At 40.1% G+C, this 27,269-nt stretch overlaps 1 protein-coding gene across 1 annotated transcript in view; it reads right to left on the reverse strand.

Moving 5' to 3' along the window:
- LCMT2 (leucine carboxyl methyltransferase 2) overlaps positions 1-27,269 on the reverse strand; it is a 394,048-nt gene that overhangs the window by 107,008 nt on the left and 259,771 nt on the right. The window contains 1 exon segment of the mRNA XM_083170637.1: positions 1,485-1,582. Coding sequence (XP_083026763.1) covers positions 1,485-1,582 — 98 coding nt within the window.

A 27,269-nucleotide genomic window follows, 5' to 3' on the forward strand; every position in this document is an offset into this window, starting at 1 on the left:
TGAAGCATTGGATGCAGAGCCCATCCAGCACCTGCGAGACAGGGACGCGTAAGCGCCTCACACAAGTGTGTCCCTTTGCCGCATTAGGTTGTGCAAGCATCTTGCACTCAGCCACGTCCCATTTTCTAGGCAAGCCTCGGCGAACAATGCGCCAAGACTTAACGCTTTCAGGATCAGATTAAATACAAACAATGGTGTGACTGTCGGGACAGAACAATGTGACAATGGGTAAAGACAGAGACTGAAATGAACATGATGATCACCCCCACACAAGCACACATACACACACAAATGCAGAGATACAGTACTAATAGCAGGAATATAAATTATACAGGATACACTGTGAGACAGCCTACTCTGGTAATGGCTGATTCACGTCTCTGCAGGGAGGCAGAGGAGGAAGAGATAATCCAGTGGTGGGAAACCTGCTAAGAGGTAAGGCAAGGGCTGGGTGAGGAGCTAAAGGGGATAGCCTCCCCACACATACTGACCATGTAGTCCCCAGGAAAATGACCGCCAACAGTACTTGCATCACGCCGGGGACCCTGCCTGGGTGTCCCCACAAGCGGCGCTGTGTACCCAATGCATAAACCCTGGTGGTCCAGTGGGATTGCGAGTGACCCAACCATTCGTTCAGTCAGTGCCGCCAGTAGTCCCCGCACTAGTAGCTGGAAGCCGCATGTACAGATCCCTGCAAGTAGGGAGCCGATTTACGTGTTCCCTGCATCCGACTGTGGTTCTTAGTGTGCGACAGGAGTCCTAGCATGGGGTCATGCAACCATCTGCAGTGCTGAGGCCACTGGCGCCATGGTGTTGTAGTGGTACAGCACTGCTCAACCTAAAGATAAAGTAAATGAAGGCTGCATATGGCAAACCCTGTAATAAAAAGCTGCCTCAGATCCTGCTGGCATCAAACGAAACCGGCTGCCTGGTTTGGAAGCAACATATAGAGGGAGGAGGAGCCTGGGTTGCCTAGTCCTAATGTCCAACCCTATACCCAGCATCAAGCCCTTATGCAGAAAAGAAGAAATATATATTTTAGAAGAATAACAATTCTATAATTCATTTTCAATACTTCATTGATACCAAGGCCCGTAATTCAATGCGGCCGTCGAGGGGGTCAAACGGTGAGAATCGCAGAAAACAAGCAATCTTCGCTGTTTAACCCCCCACACACCCTATTCAACATTCCGGGGGAATCCTCGCTGTCAGAGGACGTCGAGGATTCCCCCAAACAGCGAGGCTCTCAGCTAATGCAGGAAGCGTGATGCATTTAGCCGCGAGTTTCGCTGTTTTAGCGGCTGCATACGTCGATTCCCCCTTGCTCCAAAAATGGGGTGAAGGGGAATCGGCATATGCAGGGGGTCAGTTGAATACTGATCCTGCGAGCTGTGACAGCAGCATTAAATACACCCCCAAAATCATAAGGAAACTTTCCATTATTTTTGATAAAATCATGTCTTGGAATCCTGTTGTTTGCATACCTGGATCCATGACATGTTCACTGGCTGGAGAAAGAGAGGCTCCTGTAATGCAGCTGATTCTACAGAGCGTCCTCCAAATAGCAACACGTAGACTATACCTGTAAGGGGAAGGGAGGAATAGTAATCACCTGTATAACATGTACTAGGATACTATGTATATATCGCCAACACGTAGACTAAACCTGTAAGGAGGAGGGAGGAATACTAATCACCTGTATAACATGTACTAGGATACCATGTATATATCACCAACACATAGACTATACCTGTAAGGAGGAGGGAGGAATACTAATCACCTGTATAACATGTACTATCATACCATGTATATATCACCAACACGTAGACTATACCTGTAAGGGGGAGGGAGGAATACTAATCACCTGTATAACATTTACTATATACCATGTATATATCACCAACACGTAGACTATACCTGTAAGGGGGGAGGGAGGAATACTAATCACCTGTATAACATGTACTAGGATACCATGTATATATCACCAACACGTAGACTATACCTGTAAGGGGGAGGAATACTAATCACCTGTATAACATGTACTAGGATACCATGTATATATCACCAACACATAGACTATACCTGTAAGGGGGAAGGAGGAATACTAATCACCTGTATAACATGTACTAGGATACCATGTATATATCACCAACACGTAGACTATACCTGTAAGGGGGAGGGAGGAATACTAATCACCTGTATAACATGTACTAGGATACCATGTATATATCACCAACACGAAGACTATACCTGTAAGGGGGAAGGAGGAATACTAATCACCTGTATAACATGTACTAGGATACCATGTATATATCACCAACACGTAGACTATACCTGTAAGGGGGAGGGAGGAATACTAATCACCTGTATAACATGTACTATCATACCATGTATATATCATCAACACGTAGACTATACCTGTAAGGGGGAGGGAGGAATACTAATCACCTGTATAACCTGTACTAGGATACCATGTATATATCACCAACACGTAGACTATACCTGTAAGGGGGAGGGAGGAATACTAATCACCTGTATAACATGTATTATATACCATGTATATATCACCAACACGTAGACTATACCTGTAAGGGGGAGGGAGGAATACTAATCACCTGTATAACATGTACTATATACCATGTATATATCACCAACACGTAGACTATACCTGTAAGGGGGAGGGAGGAATACTAATCACCTGTATAACATGTACTAGGATACCATGTATATATCACCAACACATAGACTATACCTGTAAGGGGGAGGGAGGAATACTAATCACCTGTATAACATGTACTATATACCATGTATATATCACCAACACATAGACTATACCTGTAAGGGGAAGGGAGGAATACTAATCACCTGTATAACATGTACTATCATACCATGTATATATCACCAACAAATAGACTATACCTGTAAGGGGGAGGGAGGAATACTAATCACCTGTATAACATGTACTATCATACCATGTATATATCACCAACACATAGACTATACCTGTAAGGGGAGGGATGAATACTAATCACATGTATGACACATACTATCATACCATGTATATATCACAAACACGTAGACTATACCTGTAAGGGGGAGGGAGGAATACTAATCACCTGTATGACATGTACTAGGATACCATGTATATATCACCAACACGTAGACTATACCTGTAAGGGGGAGGGAGGAATACTAATCACCTGTATAACATGTACTAGGATACCATGTATATATCTCCAACACGTAGACTATACCTGTAAGGGGGAGGGAGGAATACTAATCACCTGTATAACACATACTATCATACCATGTATATATCTCCAACACGTAGACTATACCTGTAAGGGGGAGGGAGGAATACTAATCACCTGTATAACATGTACTAGGATACCATGTATATATCACCAACACGTAGACTATACCTGTAAGGGGGAGGGAGGAATACTAATCACCTGTATAACATGTACTATCATACCATGTATATATCACCAACACGTAGACTATACCTGTAAGGGGGAGGAATACTAATCACCTGTATAACATGTACTATCATACCATGTATATATCACCAACACGTAGACTATACCTGTAAGGGGGAGGGAGGAATACTAATCACCTGTATAATATGTACTATATACCATGTATATATCACCAACACGTAGACTATACCTGTAAGGGGGAGGGAGGAATACTAATCACCTGTATAACATGTACTATATACCATGTATATATCACCAACACGTAGACTATACCTGTAAGGGGAGGGAGGCATACTAATCACCTGTAGGACATGTACTATATACCATGTATATATCACCAACACGTAGACTATACCTGTAAGGGGGAGGGAGGAATACTAATCACCTGTATAACATGTACTAGGATACCATGTACATATCACCAACACGTAGACTATACCTGTAAGGGGGATGAATACTAATCACCTGTATAACATGTACTATCATACCATGTATATATCACCATCACATAGACTATACCTGTAAGGAGGAGGGAGGAATACTAATCACCTGTATAACATGTACTATCATACCATGTATACATCACCAACACGTAGACTATACCTGTAAGGGGGAGGGAGGAATACTTATCACCTGTATAACATGTACTATATACCATGTATACATCAGCAACACGTAGACTATACCTGTAAGGGGGAGGGAGGAATACTTATCACCTGTATAACATGTACTATATACCATGTATATATCACCAACACGTAGACCATACCTGTAAGGGGGAGGGAGGAATACTAATCACCTGTATAACATGTACTAGGACACCATGTATATATCACCAACACGTAGACTATACCTGTAAGGGGGAGGGAGGAATACTAATCACCTGTATAACATGTACTAGGATACCATGTATATATCACCAACACGTAGACTATACCTGTAAGGGGGAGGGAGGAATACTAATCACCTGTATAACCTGTACTATATACCATGTATATATCACCAACACGTAGACTATACCTGTAAGGGGGGAGGGAGGAATACTAATCACCTGTATAACATGTACTATATACCATGTATATATCACCAACACGCAGACTATACCTGTAAGGGGGAGGGAGGAATACTAATCACCTGTATAACATGTACTATATACCATGTATATATCCCTAACACGTAGACTATACCTGTAAGGGGGAGGGAGGAATACTAATCACCTGTATAACATGTACTATCATACCATGTATATATCACTAACACGTAGACTATACCTGTAAGGAGGAGGGAGGAATACTAATCACCTATATAACATGTACTATATACCATGTATATATCACCAACACGTAGACTATACCTGTAAGGGGGAGGAATACTAATCACCTGTATAACATGTACTATATACCATGTATATATCACCAACACGTAGACTATACCTGTAAGGGGGAGGAATACTAACCACCTGTATAACATGTACTATATACCATGTATACATCACCAACACGTAGACTATACCTGTAAGGGGGAGGGAGGAATACTAATCACCTGTATAACATGTACTATATACCATGTATATATCACCAACACGTAGACCATACCTGTAAGGGGGAGGGAGGAATACTAATCACCTGTATAACATGTACTATATACCATGTATATATCACCAACACGCAGACTATACCTGTAAGGGGGAGGGAGGAATACTAATCACCTGTATAACATGTACTATATACCATGTATATATCACCAACACGTAGACTATACCTGTAAGGGGGAGGAATACTAATCACCTGTATAACATGTACTATATACCATGTATACATCACCAACACGTAGACTATACCTGTAAGGGGGAGGGAGGAATACTAATCACCTGTATAACATGTACTATATACCATGTATATATCACCAACACGTAGACCATACCTGTAAGGGAGAGGGAGGAATACTAATCACCTGTATAACCTGTACTAGGATACCATGTATATATCACCAACACGTAGACTATACCTGTAAGGGGGAGGGAAGAATACTAATCACATGTATAACATGTACTAGGATACCATGTATATATTACCAACACATAGACTATACCTGTAAGGGGGAGGGAGGAATACTAATCACCTGTATAACATGTACTAGGATACCATGTATATATCACCAACACGTAGACTATACCTGTAAGGAGGAGGGAGGAATACTAATCACCTGTATAACATGTACTAGGATACCATGTATATATCACAACAGGTAGACTATACCTGTAAGGGGGAGGGAGGAATACTAATCACCTGTATAACATGTACTATATACCATGTATACATCACCAACACGTAGACTATACCTGTAAGGGGAAGGGAGGAATACTAATCACCTGTATAACATGTACTAGGATACCATGTACATATCACCAACACGTAGACTATACCTGTAAGGGGGAGGGAGGAATACTAATCACCTGTATAACATGTACTATATACCATGTATATATTACCAACACGTAGACTATACCTGTAAGGGGGAGGGAGGAATACTAATCACCTGTATAACATGTACTATATACCATGTATATATCACCAACACGTAGACTATACCTGTAAGGGGGAGAGAGGAATACTAATCACCTGTATAACATGTACTATCATACCATGTATATATCACCAACACGTAGACTATACCTGTAAGGGGGAGGGAGGAATACTAATCACCTGTATAACATGTACTAGGATACCATGTATATATTTCCAACACGTAGACTATACCTGTAAGGGGAGGGAGGAATACTAATCACCTATATAACATGTACTATATACCATGTATATATCACCAACACGTAGACTATACCTGTAAGGGGGAGGAATACTAATCACCTGTATAACATGTACTAGGATACCATGTATATATCACCAACACGTAGACTATACCTGTAAGGAGGAGGGAGGAATACTAATCACCTGTATAACATGTACTAGGATACCATGTATATATCACCAACACGTAGACTATACCTGTAAGGAGGAGGGAGGAATACTAATCACCTGTATAACATGTACTAGGATACCATGTATATATCACCAACACGTAGACTATACCTGTAAGGGGGAGGGAGGAATACTAATCACCTGTATAACATGTACTATATACCATGTATACATCACCAACATGTAGACTATACCTGTAAGGGGAAGGGAGGAATACTAATCACCTGTATAACATGTACTATATACCATGTATACATCACCAACACGTAGACTATACCTGTAAGGAGAAGGGAGGAATACTAATCACCTGTATAACATGTACTATATACTATGTATATATCACCAACACATAGACTATACCTGTAAGGGGGAGGGAGGAATACTAATCACCTGTATAACCTGTACTAGGATACCATGTATATATCACCAACACGTAGACTATACCTGTAAGGGGAAGGGAGGAATACTAATCACCTGTATAACATGTACTAGGATACCATGTACATATCACCAACACATAGACTATACCTGTAAGGGGGAGGGAGGAATACTAATCACCTGTATAACATGTACTAGGATACCATGTATATATCACCAACACGTAGACTATACCTGTAAGGGGGAGGGAGGAATACTAATCACCTGTATAACATGTACTATATACCATGTATATATCACCAACACGTAGACTATACCTGTAAGGGGGAGGAATACTAATCACCTGTATAACATGTACTAGGATACCATGTATATATCACCAACACGTAGACTATACCTGTAAGGAGGAGGGAGGAATACTAATCACCTGTATAACATGTACTATCATACCATGTATATATCACCAACACGTAGACTATACCTGTAAGGGGGAGGGAGGAATACTAATCACCTGTATAACATGTACTAGGATACCATGTATATATCACCAACACGTAGACTATACCTGTAAGGAGGAGGGAGGAATACTAATCACCTGTATAACATGTATTATCATACCATGTATATATCACCAACACGTAGACTATACCTGTAAGGGGGAGGGAGGAATACTAATCACCTGTATAACATGTACTATCATACCATGTATATATCACCAACACGTAGACTATACCTGTAAGGGGAGGGAGGAATACTAATCACCTGTATAACATGTACTATCATACCATGTATATATCACCAACACGTAGACTATACCTGTAAGGGGGAGGGAGGAATACTAATCACCTGTATAACATGTACTAGGATACCATGTATATATCACCAACACGTAGACTATACCTGTAAGGAGGAGGGAGGAATACTAATCACCTGTATAACATGTACTATATACCATGTATATATCTCCAACACGTAGACTATAAATGTAAGGGGGAGGAATACTTATCACCTGTATAACATGTACTAGGATACCATGTATATATCACCAACACGTAGACTATACCTGTAAGGGGAAGGGAGGAATACTAATCACCTGTATAACATGTACTAGGATACCATGTATATATCTCCAACACGTAGACTATACCTGTAAGGGGGAGGGAGGAATACTAATCACCTGTATAACATGTACTATATACAATGTATATATCACCAACACGTAGACTATACCTGTAAGGGGGAGGAATACTTATCACCTGTATAACATGTACTAGGATACCATGTATATATCACCAACACGTAGACTATACCTGTAAGGGGGAGGGAGGAATACTAATCACTTGTATAACATGTACTAGGATACCATGTATATATCACCAACACGTAGACTATACCTGTAAGGGGAAGGGAGGAATACTAATCACCTGTATAACATGTACTATCATACCATGTATATATCACCAACACGTAGACTATACCTGTAAGGGGGAGGGAGGAATACTAATCACCTGTATAACATGTACTAGGATACCATGTATATATCACCAACACGTAGACTATACATGTAAGGGGGAGGGAGGAATACTAATCACCTGTATAACATGTACTAGGATACCATGTATATATCACCAACACGTAGACTATACCTGTAAGGGGGAGGGAGGAATACTAATCACCTGTATAACATGTACTATATACCATGTATATATCTCCAACACGTAGACTATACCTGTAAGGGGGGGGGGGGAGGAATACTAATCACCTGTATAACATGTACTATCATACCATGTATATATCACCAACACGTAGACTATACCTGTAAGGAGGAGGGAGGAATACTAATCACCTGTATAACATGTACTAGGATACCATGTATATATCACCAACACGTAGACTATACCTGTAAGGGGGAGGGAGGAATACTAATCACCTGTATAACATGTACTAGGATACCATGTATATATCACCAACACGTAGACTATACCTGTAAGGGGAAGGGAGGAATACTAATCACCTGTATAACATGTACTATCATACCATGTATATATCACCAACACGTAGACTATACCTGTAAGGAGGAGGGAGGAATACTAATCACCTGTATAACATGTACTAGGATACCATGTATATATCACTAACACGTAGACTATACCTGTAAGGGGGAGGGAGGAATACTAATCACCTGTATAACATGTACTAGGATACCATGTATATATCACTAACACGTAGACTATACCTGTAAGGGGGAGGGAGGAATACTAATCACCTGTATAACACGTACTATCATACCAAGTATATATCACCAACACGTAGACTATACCTGTAAGGGGGAGGGAGGAATACTAATCACCTGTATAACCTGTACTAGGATACCATGTATATATCACCAACACATAGACTATACCTGTAAGGGGGAGGGAGGAATACTAATCACCTGTATAACATGTATTATATACCATGTATATATCACCAACACGTAGACTATACCTGTAAGGGGGAGGGAGGAATACTAATCACCTGTATAACATGTACTATATACCATGTATATATCACCAACACGTAGACTATACCTGTAAGGGGAGGGAGGAATACTAATCACATGTATAACACATACTATCATACCATGTATATATCACCAACACGTAGACTATACCTGTAAGGGGGAGGGAGGAATACTAATCACCTGTATGACATGTACTAGGATACCATGTATATATCACCAACACGTAGACTATACCTGTAAGGGGGAGGGAGGAATACTAATCACCTGTATAACACGTACTATCATACCATGTATATATCACCAACACGTAGACTATACCTGTAAGGGGGAGGGAGGAATACTAATCACCTGTATAATATGTACTATATACCATGTATATATCACCAACACGTAGACTATACCTGTAAGGGGGAGGGAGGAATACTAATCACCTGTATAACATGTACTATATACCATGTATATATCACCAACACGTAGACTATAGCTGTAAGGGGGAGGGAGGAATACTAATCACCTGTATAACACGTACTATCATACCATGTATATATCACCAACACGTAGACTATACCTGTAAGGGGAGGGAGGAATACTAATCACCTGTATAACATGTACTATATACCATGTATATATCACCAACACGTAGACTATACCTGTAAGGGGGAGGGAGGAATACAAATCACCTGTATAACATGTACTAGGATACCATGTATATATCACCAACACGTAGACTATACCTGTAAGGGGGAGGAATACTAATCACCTGTATAACATGTACTATATACCATGTATATATCACCAACACGTAGACTATACCTGTAAGGGGGAGGGAGGAATACTAATCACCTGTATAACATGTACTATATACCATGTATATATCACCAATACATAGACTATACCTGTAAGGGGGAGGGAGGAATACTAATCACCTGTATAACATGTACTAGGACACAATGTACATATCACCAACACGTAGACTATACCTGTAAGGGGGATGAATACTAATCACCTGTATAACATGTACTATCATACCATGTATATATCACCATCACGTAGACTATACCTGTAAGGAGGAGGGAGGAATACTAATCACCTGTATAACATGTACTATCATACCATGTATACATCACCAACACGTAGACTATACCTGTAAGGGGGAGGGAGGAATACTAATCACCTGTATAACATGTACTATATACCATGTATATATCACCAACACGTAGACTATACCTGTAAGGGGGAGGGAGGAATACTAATCACCTGTATAACATGTACTATCATACCATGTATATATCACCAACACGTAGACTATACCTGTAAGGAGGAGGGAGGAATACTAATCACCTGTATAACATGTACTATATACCATGTATACATCACCAACACGTAGACTATACCTGTAAGGGGGAGGGAGGAATACTAATCACCTGTATAACATGTACTAGGATACCATGTATATATCTCCAACACGTAGACTATACCTGTAAGGGGGAGGGAGGAATACTAATCACCTGTATAACATGTACTAGGATACCATGTATATATCACCAACACGTAGACTATACCTGTAAGGGGGAGGGAGGAATACTAATCACCTGTATAACATGTACTAGGATACCATGTATATATCACCAACACGTAGACTATACCTGTAAGGGGGAGGGAGGAATACTAATCACCTGTATAACATGTACTATCATACCATGTATATATCACCAACACGTAGACTATACCTGTAAGGGGGAGGAATACTAATCACCTGTATAACATGTACTATCATACCATGTATATATCACCAACACGTAGACTATACCTGTAAGGGGGAGGAATACTAATCACCTGTATAACATGTACTATCATACCATGTATATATCACCAACACGTAGACTATACCTGTAAGGGGGAGGGAGGAATACTAATCACCTGTATAACATGTACTATATACCATGTATATATCACCAACACGTAGACTATACCTGTAAGGGGGAGGAATACTAATCACCTGTATAACATGTACTATCATACCATGTATATATCTCCAACACGTAGACTATACCTGTAAGGTGGAGGGAGGAATACTAATCACCTGTATAACATGTACTATATACCATGTATATATCACCAACACGTAGACTATACCTGTAAGGGGGAGGAATACTAATCACCTGTATAACATGTACTATATACCATGTATACATCACCAACACGTAGACTATACCTGTAAGGGGGAGGGAGGAATACTAATCACCTGTATAACATGTACTATCATACCATGTATATATCTCCAACACGTAGACTATACCTGTAAGGGGGAGGGAGGAATACTAATCACCTGTATAACATGTACTAGGATACCATGTATATATCACCAACACGTAGACCATACCTGTAAGGGGGAGGAATACTAATCACCTGTATAACATGTACTATATACCATGTATACATCACCAACACGTAGACTATACCTGTAAGGGGGAGGGAGGAATACTAATCACCTGTATAACATGTACTATATACCATGTATATATCTCCAACACGTAGACTATACCTGTAAGGAGGAGGGAGGAATACTAATCACCTGTATAACATGTACTAGGATACCATGTATATATCACCAACACGTAGACTATACCTGTAAGGGGGAGGGAGGAATACTAATCACCTGTATAACATGTACTATATACCATGTATATATCACCAACACGTAGACTATACCTGTAAGGGGGAGGGAGGAATACTAATCACCTGTATAACATGTACTATATACCATGTATATATCACCAACACGTAGACCATACCTGTAAGGGGGAGGGAGGAATACTAATCACCTGTATAACATGTACTAGGATACCATGTATATATCACCAACACATAGACTATACCTGTAAGGGGGAGGGAGGAATACTAATCACCTGTATAACATGTACTAGGATACCATGTATATATCACCAACACGTAGACTATACCTGTAAGGGGGAGGGAGGAATACTAATCACCTGTATAACATGTACTATATACCATGTATATATCACCAACACGTAGACCATACCTGTAAGGGGGAGGGAGGAATACTAATCACCTGTATAACATGTGTGAGGTTATCAGACTCACTGTAAGACTGTAATTATTATATTTTAGTAGGTGTAGTGATTAATGTACTTTTTAGTCCGTCGGTACCCTCTTGTTCTCCATATATGTCTATATTCCCCAAATCTGTGTGTATTTCCAGATCATATAGTATTAGGCTGTAGAACTTCACAGTAATTAATGTACATTTTAGGCCTCTTGTTCTCTGCAGATGTTTCTATTCCCCATATCTGTGTGTACCATAGTATTAGACTGTATATTGCCAAATATGGTCTGACAGGAAATAGCCAGGAAAGAACATTGCATGGATTCACCCATATGTTATGTCCACAGGGGGTGATCCAATTCCCCTGCTATCAACAGGAAGGTTGTTTACAGGGGGTAATCAGGACATAATGTAATCAGACTGTGTTTGTGTCTCTATCTTCAGTTCCTTTGTGTCAATACCAGACTTAGTGGGACCGGGCACCGCAGGGGGTGACCACCACACAACGTAATCAGCTGGGTATTGTATCTTGTGTTGACAACTTCTCTGCATATCTCTGGCCACTTCCAGACTTTCTGGAACCAGACCCAGCAGGGGGCAGCAGCAGATGGCCAGCTGGATATTACCTGGGGGGATGTGTCTGACTCTTGGGTCCACCAATCCGACCCAAGTACCGGCCCCCTGGCAGTTTAAGCCCCGTGGGAAATTGGAAGTTTTTAAAATGACTTGTACACCTGCCAGCTCAGAATGTTAGTCGCGATCCGGGCTAAGAGGTCATACTCTGCCACTGGACCTTGTGAGCGCATTGTATGCCTGGGGGGGGGCATCCTACGTAAGCTCTGGTGTGGAGCGTCCGGTGCTGTGTGGATTCGCACAGGTTTCTGCTGTCACTGCTGTGTGGAATAAGTGATAGTTTCGTTATTTGGACTGTGATGCTACAAGGACTTTGCTACCCGGATGTTTTTATGCTACCATTCGAATCTTTTTCCTGTCTTCATCTACATGTGTGTGCTGTGATAAAAATAAACCATATTTTGGTTTCATCTGCTCGGTGTCTGAGTGATTGAGGAACCCGTATCTTCACAACATGTACTATCATACCATGTATATATCACCAACACGTAGACTATACCTGTAAGAGGGAGGAATACTAATCACCTGTATAACATGTACTAGGATACCATGTATATATCACCAACACGTAGACTATACCTGTAAGGGGAGGGAGGAATACTAATCACCTGTATAACATGTACTATCATACCATGTATATATCACCAACACGTAGACTATACCTGTAAGGGGGAGGGAGGAATACTAATCACCTGTATAACATGTACTAGGATACCATGTATATATCACCAACACGTAGACTATACCTGTAAGGGGAAGGGAGGAATACTAATCACCTGTATAACATGTACTATATACCATGTATATATCACCAACACGTAGACTATACCTGTAAGGGGAAGGGAGGAATAGTAATCACCTGTATAACATGTACTAGGATACCATGTATATATCACCAACACGTAGACCATACCTGTAAGGGGGAGGGAGGAATACTAATCACCTGTATAACATGTACTATCATACCATGTATATATCACCAACACGTAGACTATACCTGTAAGGGGGAGGGAGGAATACTAATCACCTGTATGACATGTACTATCATACCATGTATATATCACCAACACGTAGACTATACCTGTAAGGGGGAGGGAGGAATACTAATCACCTGTATAACATGTACTATCATACCATGTATATATCACCAACACGTAGACTATACCTGTAAGGGGGAGGGAGGAATACTAATCACCTGTATAACATGTACTATATACCATGTATATATCACCAACACGTAGACTATACCTGTAAGGGGGAGGGAGGAATATTAATCACCTGTATAACATGTACTAGGATACCATGTATATATCACCAACACGTAGACTATACCTGTAAGGTGGAGGGAGTAATACTAATCACCTGTATAACATGTACTATATACCATGTATATATCACCAACACGTAGACTATACCTGTAAGGGGAAGGGAGGAATAGTAATCACCTGTATAACATGTACTAGGATACCATGTATATATCTCCAACACGTAGACTATACCTGTAAGGGGGAGGGAGGAATACTAATCACCTGTATAACATGTACTAGGATACCATGTATATATCACCAACACGTAGACTATACCTGTAAGGGGAAGGGAGGAATACTAATCACCTGTATAACATGTACTATCATACCATGTATATATCACCAACACGTAGACTATACCTGTAAGGGGAAGGGAGGAATACTAATCACCTGTATAACGTGTACTATATACCATGTATATATCACCAACACGTAGACTATACCTGTAAGGGGGAGGGAGGAATACTAATCACCTGTATAACACGTACTATCATACCAAGTATATATCACCAACACGTAGACTATACCTGTAAGGGGGAGGGAGGAATACTAATCACCTGTATAACATGTACTATCATACCATGTATATATCACCAACACGTAGACTATACCTGTAAGGGGAAGGGAGGAATACTAATCACCTGTATAACCTGTACTAGGATACCATGTATATATCACCAACACGTAGACTATACCTGTAAGGGGGAGGGAGGAATACTAATCACCTGTATAACATGTACTATCATACCATGTATATATCACCAACACGTAGACTATACCTGTAAGGGGGAGGGAGGAATACTAATCACCTGTATAACATGTACTATATACCATGTATATATCACTAACACGTAGACTATACCTGTAAGGGGGAGGGAGGAATACTAATCACCTGTATAACACGTACTATCATACCAAGTATATATCACCAACACGTAGACTATACCTGTAAGGGGGAGGGAGGAATACTAATCACCTGTATAACATGTACTATCATACCATGTATATATCACCAACACGTAGACTATACCTGTAAGGGGAAGGGAGGAATACTAATCACCTGTATGACATGTACTAGGATACCATGTATATATCACCAACACGTAGACTATACCTGTAAGGGGGAGGGAGGAATACTAATCACCTGTATAACATGTACTATCATACCATGTATATATCACTAACACGTAGACTATACCTGTAAGGGGGAGGGAGGAATACTAATCACCTGTATAACATGTACTATCATACCATGTATATATCACTGACACGTAGACTATACCTGTAAGGAGGAGGGAGGAATACTAATCACCTGTATAACATGTACTATATACCATGTATATATCACCAACACGTAGACTATACCTGTAAGGGGGAGGAATACTAATCACCTGTATAACATGTACTATCATACCATGTATATATCACCAACACGTAGACTATACCTGTAAGGGGGAGGGAGGAATACTAATCACCTGTATAACATGTACTAGGATACCATGTATATATCACCAACACGTAGACTATACCTGTAAGGGGGAGGGAGGAATACTAATCACCTGTATAACATGTACTAGGATACCATGTATATATCACCAACACGTAGACTATACCTGTAAGGGGGAGGGAGGAATACTAATCACCTGTGTAACATGTACTATCATACCATGTATATATCACCAACACAGAGACTATACCTGTAAGGGGGAGGGAGGAATACTAATCACCTGTATAACATGTACTATCATACCATGTATATATCACCAACACAGAGACTATACCTGTAAGGGGGAGGGAGGAATACTTATCACCTGTATAACATGTACTATATACCATGTATACATCAGCAACACGTAGACTATACCTGTAAGGGGGAGGGAGGAATACTTATCACCTGTATAACATGTACTATATACCATGTATATATCACCAACACGTAGACCATACCTGTAAGGGGGAGGGAGGAATACTAATCACCTGTATAACATGTACTAGGACACCATGTATATATCACCAACACGTAGACTATACCTGTAAGGGGGAGGGAGGAATACTAATCACCTGTATAACATGTACTAGGATACCATGTATATATCACCAACACGTAGACTATACCTGTAAGGGGGAGGGAGGAATACTAATCACCTGTATAACCTGTACTATATACCATGTATATATCACCAACACGTAGACTATACCTGTAAGGGGGGAGGGAGGAATACTAATCACCTGTATAACATGTACTATATACCATGTATATATCACCAACACGCAGACTATACCTGTAAGGGGGAGGGAGGAATACTAATCACCTGTATAACATGTACTATATACCATGTATATATCCCTAACACGTAGACTATACCTGTAAGGGGGAGGGAGGAATACTAATCACCTGTATAACATGTACTATCATACCATGTATATATCACTAACACGTAGACTATACCTGTAAGGAGGAGGGAGGAATACTAATCACCTATATAACATGTACTATATACCATGTATATATCACCAACACGTAGACTATACCTGTAAGGGGGAGGAATACTAATCACCTGTATAACATGTACTATATACCATGTATATATCACCAACACGTAGACTATACCTGTAAGGGGGAGGAATACTAACCACCTGTATAACATGTACTATATACCATGTATACATCACCAACACGTAGACTATACCTGTAAGGGGGAGGGAGGAATACTAATCACCTGTATAACATGTACTATATACCATGTATATATCACCAACACGTAGACCATACCTGTAAGGGGGAGGGAGGAATACTAATCACCTGTATAACATGTACTATATACCATGTATATATCACCAACACGCAGACTATACCTGTAAGGGGGAGGGAGGAATACTAATCACCTGTATAACATGTACTATATACCATGTATATATCACCAACACGTAGACTATACCTGTAAGGGGGAGGAATACTAATCACCTGTATAACATGTACTATATACCATGTATACATCACCAACACGTAGACTATACCTGTAAGGGGGAGGGAGGAATACTAATCACCTGTATAACATGTACTATATACCATGTATATATCACCAACACGTAGACCATACCTGTAAGGGAGAGGGAGGAATACTAATCACCTGTATAACCTGTACTAGGATACCATGTATATATCACCAACACGTAGACTATACCTGTAAGGGGGAGGGAAGAATACTAATCACATGTATAACATGTACTAGGATACCATGTATATATTACCAACACATAGACTATACCTGTAAGGGGGAGGGAGGAATACTAATCACCTGTATAACATGTACTAGGATACCATGTATATATCACCAACACGTAGACTATACCTGTAAGGAGGAGGGAGGAATACTAATCACCTGTATAACATGTACTAGGATACCATGTATATATCACAACAGGTAGACTATACCTGTAAGGGGGAGGGAGGAATACTAATCACCTGTATAACATGTACTATATACCATGTATACATCACCAACACGTAGACTATACCTGTAAGGGGAAGGGAGGAATACTAATCACCTGTATAACATGTACTAGGATACCATGTACATATCACCAACACGTAGACTATACCTGTAAGGGGGAGGGAGGAATACTAATCACCTGTATAACATGTACTATATACCATGTATATATTACCAACACGTAGACTATACCTGTAAGGGGGAGGGAGGAATACTAATCACCTGTATAACATGTACTATATACCATGTATATATCACCAACACGTAGACTATACCTGTAAGGGGGAGAGAGGAATACTAATCACCTGTATAACATGTACTATCATACCATGTATATATCACCAACACGTAGACTATACCTGTAAGGGGGAGGGAGGAATACTAATCACCTGTATAACATGTACTAGGATACCATGTATATATTTCCAACACGTAGACTATACCTGTAAGGGGAGGGAGGAATACTAATCACCTATATAACATGTACTATATACCATGTATATATCACCAACACGTAGACTATACCTGTAAGGGGGAGGAATACTAATCACCTGTATAACATGTACTAGGATACCATGTATATATCACCAACACGTAGACTATACCTGTAAGGAGGAGGGAGGAATACTAATCACCTGTATAACATGTACTAGGATACCATGTATATATCACCAACACGTAGACTATACCTGTAAGGAGGAGGGAGGAATACTAATCACCTGTATAACATGTACTAGGATACCATGTATATATCACCAACACGTAGACTATACCTGTAAGGGGGAGGGAGGAATACTAATCACCTGTATAACATGTACTATATACCATGTATACATCACCAACATGTAGACTATACCTGTAAGGGGAAGGGAGGAATACTAATCACCTGTATAACATGTACTATATACCATGTATACATCACCAACACGTAGACTATACCTGTAAGGAGAAGGGAGGAATACTAATCACCTGTATAACATGTACTATATACTATGTATATATCACCAACACATAGACTATACCTGTAAGGGGGAGGGAGGAATACTAATCACCTGTATAACCTGTACTAGGATACCATGTATATATCACCAACACGTAGACTATACCTGTAAGGGGAAGGGAGGAATACTAATCACCTGTATAACATGTACTAGGATACCATGTACATATCACCAACACATAGACTATACCTGTAAGGGGGAGGGAGGAATACTAATCACCTGTATAACATGTACTAGGATACCATGTATATATCACCAACACGTAGACTATACCTGTAAGGGGGAGGGAGGAATACTAATCACCTGTATAACATGTACTATATACCATGTATATATCACCAACACGTAGACTATACCTGTAAGGGGGAGGAATACTAATCACCTGTATAACATGTACTAGGATACCATGTATATATCACCAACACGTAGACTATACCTGTAAGGAGGAGGGAGGAATACTAATCACCTGTATAACATGTACTATCATACCATGTATATATCACCAACACGTAGACTATACCTGTAAGGGGGAGGGAGGAATACTAATCACCTGTATAACATGTACTAGGATACCATGTATATATCACCAACACGTAGACTATACCTGTAAGGAGGAGGGAGGAATACTAATCACCTGTATAACATGTATTATCATACCATGTATATATCACCAACACGTAGACTATACCTGTAAGGGGGAGGGAGGAATACTAATCACCTGTATAACATGTACTATCATACCATGTATATATCACCAACACGTAGACTATACCTGTAAGGGGAGGGAGGAATACTAATCACCTGTATAACATGTACTATCATACCATGTATATATCACCAACACGTAGACTATACCTGTAAGGGGGAGGGAGGAATACTAATCACCTGTATAACATGTACTAGGATACCATGTATATATCACCAACACGTAGACTATACCTGTAAGGAGGAGGGAGGAATACTAATCACCTGTATAACATGTACTATATACCATGTATATATCTCCAACACGTAGACTATAAATGTAAGGGGGAGGAATACTTATCACCTGTATAACATGTACTAGGATACCATGTATATATCACCAACACGTAGACTATACCTGTAAGGGGAAGGGAGGAATACTAATCACCTGTATAACATGTACTAGGATACCATGTATATATCTCCAACACGTAGACTATACCTGTAAGGGGGAGGGAGGAATACTAATCACCTGTATAACATGTACTATATACAATGTATATATCACCAACACGTAGACTATACCTGTAAGGGGGAGGAATACTTATCACCTGTATAACATGTACTAGGATACCATGTATATATCACCAACACGTAGACTATACCTGTAAGGGGGAGGGAGGAATACTAATCACTTGTATAACATGTACTAGGATACCATGTATATATCACCAACACGTAGACTATACCTGTAAGGGGAAGGGAGGAATACTAATCACCTGTATAACATGTACTATCATACCATGTATATATCACCAACACGTAGACTATACCTGTAAGGGGGAGGGAGGAATACTAATCACCTGTATAACATGTACTAGGATACCATGTATATATCACCAACACGTAGACTATACATGTAAGGGGGAGGGAGGAATACTAATCACCTGTATAACATGTACTAGGATACCATGTATATATCACCAACACGTAGACTATACCTGTAAGGGGGAGGGAGGAATACTAATCACCTGTATAACATGTACTATATACCATGTATATATCTCCAACACGTAGACTATACCTGTAAGGGGGGGGGGGGAGGAATACTAATCACCTGTATAACATGTACTATCATACCATGTATATATCACCAACACGTAGACTATACCTGTAAGGGGGAGGGAGGAATACTAATCACCTGTATAACATGTACTAGGATACCATGTATATATCACTAACACGTAGACTATACCTGTAAGGGGGAGGGAGGAATACTAATCACCTGTATAACACGTACTATCATACCAAGTATATATCACCAACACGTAGACTATACCTGTAAGGGGGAGGGAGGAATACTAATCACCTGTATAACCTGTACTAGGATACCATGTATATATCACCAACACATAGACTATACCTGTAAGGGGGAGGGAGGAATACTAATCACCTGTATAACATGTATTATATACCATGTATATATCACCAACACGTAGACTATACCTGTAAGGGGGAGGGAGGAATACTAATCACCTGTATAACATGTACTATATACCATGTATATATCACCAACACGTAGACTATACCTGTAAGGGGAGGGAGGAATACTAATCACATGTATAACACATACTATCATACCATGTATATATCACCAACACGTAGACTATACCTGTAAGGGGGAGGGAGGAATACTAATCACCTGTATGACATGTACTAGGATACCATGTATATATCACCAACACGTAGACTATACCTGTAAGGGGGAGGGAGGAATACTAATCACCTGTATAACACGTACTATCATACCATGTATATATCACCAACACGTAGACTATACCTGTAAGGGGGAGGGAGGAATACTAATCACCTGTATAATATGTACTATATACCATGTATATATCACCAACACGTAGACTATACCTGTAAGGGGGAGGGAGGAATACTAATCACCTGTATAACATGTACTATATACCATGTATATATCACCAACACGTAGACTATAGCTGTAAGGGGGAGGGAGGAATACTAATCACCTGTATAACACGTACTATCATACCATGTATATATCACCAACACGTAGACTATACCTGTAAGGGGAGGGAGGAATACTAATCACCTGTATAACATGTACTATATACCATGTATATATCACCAACACGTAGACTATACCTGTAAGGGGGAGGGAGGAATACAAATCACCTGTATAACATGTACTAGGATACCATGTATATATCACCAACACGTAGACTATACCTGTAAGGGGGAGGAATACTAATCACCTGTATAACATGTACTATATACCATGTATATATCACCAACACGTAGACTATACCTGTAAGGGGGAGGGAGGAATACTAATCACCTGTATAACATGTACTATATACCATGTATATATCACCAATACATAGACTATACCTGTAAGGGGGAGGGAGGAATACTAATCACCTGTATAACATGTACTAGGACACAATGTACATATCACCAACACGTAGACTATACCTGTAAGGGGGATGAATACTAATCACCTGTATAACATGTACTATCATACCATGTATATATCACCATCACGTAGACTATACCTGTAAGGAGGAGGGAGGAATACTAATCACCTGTATAACATGTACTATCATACCATGTATACATCACCAACACGTAGACTATACCTGTAAGGGGGAGGGAGGAATACTAATCACCTGTATAACATGTACTATATACCATGTATATATCACCAACACGTAGACTATACCTGTAAGGGGGAGGGAGGAATACTAATCACCTGTATAACATGTACTATCATACCATGTATATATCACCAACACGTAGACTATACCTGTAAGGAGGAGGGAGGAATACTAATCACCTGTATAACATGTACTATATACCATGTATACATCACCAACACGTAGACTATACCTGTAAGGGGGAGGGAGGAATACTAATCACCTGTATAACATGTACTAGGATACCATGTATATATCTCCAACACGTAGACTATACCTGTAAGGGGGAGGGAGGAATACTAATCACCTGTATAACATGTACTAGGATACCATGTATATATCACCAACACGTAGACTATACCTGTAAGGGGGAGGGAGGAATACTAATCACCTGTATAACATGTACTAGGATACCATGTATATATCACCAACACGTAGACTATACCTGTAAGGGGGAGGGAGGAATACTAATCACCTGTATAACATGTACTATCATACCATGTATATATCACCAACACGTAGACTATACCTGTAAGGGGGAGGAATACTAATCACCTGTATAACATGTACTATCATACCATGTATATATCACCAACACGTAGACTATACCTGTAAGGGGGAGGAATACTAATCACCTGTATAACATGTACTATCATACCATGTATATATCACCAACACGTAGACTATACCTGTAAGGGGGAGGGAGGAATACTAATCACCTGTATAACATGTACTATATACCATGTATATATCACCAACACGTAGACTATACCTGTAAGGGGGAGGAATACTAATCACCTGTATAACATGTACTATCATACCATGTATATATCTCCAACACGTAGACTATACCTGTAAGGTGGAGGGAGGAATACTAATCACCTGTATAACATGTACTATATACCATGTATATATCACCAACACGTAGACTATACCTGTAAGGGGGAGGAATACTAATCACCTGTATAACATGTACTATATACCATGTATACATCACCAACACGTAGACTATACCTGTAAGGGGGAGGGAGGAATACTAATCACCTGTATAACATGTACTATCATACCATGTATATATCTCCAACACGTAGACTATACCTGTAAGGGGGAGGGAGGAATACTAATCACCTGTATAACATGTACTAGGATACCATGTATATATCACCAACACGTAGACCATACCTGTAAGGGGGAGGAATACTAATCACCTGTATAACATGTACTATATACCATGTATACATCACCAACACGTAGACTATACCTGTAAGGGGGAGGGAGGAATACTAATCACCTGTATAACATGTACTATATACCATGTATATATCTCCAACACGTAGACTATACCTGTAAGGAGGAGGGAGGAATACTAATCACCTGTATAACATGTACTAGGATACCATGTATATATCACCAACACGTAGACTATACCTGTAAGGGGGAGGGAGGAATACTAATCACCTGTATAACATGTACTATATACCATGTATATATCACCAACACGTAGACTATACCTGTAAGGGGGAGGGAGGAATACTAATCACCTGTATAACATGTACTATATACCATGTATATATCACCAACACGTAGACCATACCTGTAAGGGGGAGGGAGGAATACTAATCACCTGTATAACATGTACTAGGATACCATGTATATATCACCAACACATAGACTATACCTGTAAGGGGGAGGGAGGAATACTAATCACCTGTATAACATGTACTAGGATACCATGTATATATCACCAACACGTAGACTATACCTGTAAGGGGGAGGGAGGAATACTAATCACCTGTATAACATGTACTATATACCATGTATATATCACCAACACGTAGACCATACCTGTAAGGGGGAGGGAGGAATACTAATCACCTGTATAACATGTGTGAGGTTATCAGACTCACTGTAAGACTGTAATTATTATATTTTAGTAGGTGTAGTGATTAATGTACTTTTTAGTCCGTCGGTACCCTCTTGTTCTCCATATATGTCTATATTCCCCAAATCTGTGTGTATTTCCAGATCATATAGTATTAGGCTGTAGAACTTCACAGTAATTAATGTACATTTTAGGCCTCTTGTTCTCTGCAGATGTTTCTATTCCCCATATCTGTGTGTACCATAGTATTAGACTGTATATTGCCAAATATGGTCTGACAGGAAATAGCCAGGAAAGAACATTGCATGGATTCACCCATATGTTATGTCCACAGGGGGTGATCCAATTCCCCTGCTATCAACAGGAAGGTTGTTTACAGGGGGTAATCAGGACATAATGTAATCAGACTGTGTTTGTGTCTCTATCTTCAGTTCCTTTGTGTCAATACCAGACTTAGTGGGACCGGGCACCGCAGGGGGTGACCACCACACAACGTAATCAGCTGGGTATTGTATCTTGTGTTGACAACTTCTCTGCATATCTCTGGCCACTTCCAGACTTTCTGGAACCAGACCCAGCAGGGGGCAGCAGCAGATGGCCAGCTGGATATTACCTGGGGGGATGTGTCTGACTCTTGGGTCCACCAATCCGACCCAAGTACCGGCCCCCTGGCAGTTTAAGCCCCGTGGGAAATTGGAAGTTTTTAAAATGACTTGTACACCTGCCAGCTCAGAATGTTAGTCGCGATCCGGGCTAAGAGGTCATACTCTGCCACTGGACCTTGTGAGCGCATTGTATGCCTGGGGGGGGGCATCCTACGTAAGCTCTGGTGTGGAGCGTCCGGTGCTGTGTGGATTCGCACAGGTTTCTGCTGTCACTGCTGTGTGGAATAAGTGATAGTTTCGTTATTTGGACTGTGATGCTACAAGGACTTTGCTACCCGGATGTTTTTATGCTACCATTCGAATCTTTTTCCTGTCTTCATCTACATGTGTGTGCTGTGATAAAAATAAACCATATTTTGGTTTCATCTGCTCGGTGTCTGAGTGATTGAGGAACCCGTATCTTCACAACATGTACTATCATACCATGTATATATCACCAACACGTAGACTATACCTGTAAGAGGGAGGAATACTAATCACCTGTATAACATGTACTAGGATACCATGTATATATCACCAACACGTAGACTATACCTGTAAGGGGAGGGAGGAATACTAATCACCTGTATAACATGTACTATCATACCATGTATATATCACCAACACGTAGACTATACCTGTAAGGGGGAGGGAGGAATACTAATCACCTGTATAACATGTACTAGGATACCATGTATATATCACCAACACGTAGACTATACCTGTAAGGGGAAGGGAGGAATACTAATCACCTGTATAACATGTACTATATACCATGTATATATCACCAACACGTAGACTATACCTGTAAGGGGAAGGGAGGAATAGTAATCACCTGTATAACATGTACTAGGATACCATGTATATATCACCAACACGTAGACCATACCTGTAAGGGGGAGGGAGGAATACTAATCACCTGTATAACATGTACTATCATACCATGTATATATCACCAACACGTAGACTATACCTGTAAGGGGGAGGGAGGAATACTAATCACCTGTATGACATGTACTATCATACCATGTATATATCACCAACACGTAGACTATACCTGTAAGGGGGAGGGAGGAATACTAATCACCTGTATAACATGTACTATCATACCATGTATATATCACCAACACGTAGACTATACCTGTAAGGGGGAGGGAGGAATACTAATCACCTGTATAACATGTACTATATACCATGTATATATCACCAACACGTAGACTATACCTGTAAGGGGGAGGGAGGAATATTAATCACCTGTATAACATGTACTAGGATACCATGTATATATCACCAACACGTAGACTATACCTGTAAGGTGGAGGGAGTAATACTAATCACCTGTATAACATGTACTATATACCATGTATATATCACCAACACGTAGACTATACCTGTAAGGGGAAGGGAGGAATAGTAATCACCTGTATAACATGTACTAGGATACCATGTATATATCTCCAACACGTAGACTATACCTGTAAGGGGGAGGGAGGAATACTAATCACCTGTATAACATGTACTAGGATACCATGTATATATCACCAACACGTAGACTATACCTGTAAGGGGAAGGGAGGAATACTAATCACCTGTATAACATGTACTATCATACCATGTATATATCACCAACACGTAGACTATACCTGTAAGGGGAAGGGAGGAATACTAATCACCTGTATAACGTGTACTATATACCATGTATATATCACCAACACGTAGACTATACCTGTAAGGGGGAGGGAGGAATACTAATCACCTGTATAACACGTACTATCATACCAAGTATATATCACCAACACGTAGACTATACCTGTAAGGGGGAGGGAGGAATACTAATCACCTGTATAACATGTACTATCATACCATGTATATATCACCAACACGTAGACTATACCTGTAAGGGGAAGGGAGGAATACTAATCACCTGTATAACCTGTACTAGGATACCATGTATATATCACCAACACGTAGACTATACCTGTAAGGGGGAGGGAGGAATACTAATCACCTGTATAACATGTACTATCATACCATGTATATATCACCAACACGTAGACTATACCTGTAAGGGGGAGGGAGGAATACTAATCACCTGTATAACATGTACTATATACCATGTATATATCACTAACACGTAGACTATACCTGTAAGGGGGAGGGAGGAATACTAATCACCTGTATAACACGTACTATCATACCAAGTATATATCACCAACACGTAGACTATACCTGTAAGGGGGAGGGAGGAATACTAATCACCTGTATAACATGTACTATCATACCATGTATATATCACCAACACGTAGACTATACCTGTAAGGGGAAGGGAGGAATACTAATCACCTGTATGACATGTACTAGGATACCATGTATATATCACCAACACGTAGACTATACCTGTAAGGGGGAGGGAGGAATACTAATCACCTGTATAACATGTACTATCATACCATGTATATATCACTAACACGTAGACTATACCTGTAAGGGGGA

Source organism: Crinia signifera, chromosome 2 (assembly GCF_055691185.1).
Source record: "Crinia signifera chromosome 2, ASM5569118v1, whole genome shotgun sequence".
NCBI lineage: Eukaryota > Metazoa > Chordata > Amphibia > Anura > Myobatrachidae > Crinia > Crinia signifera.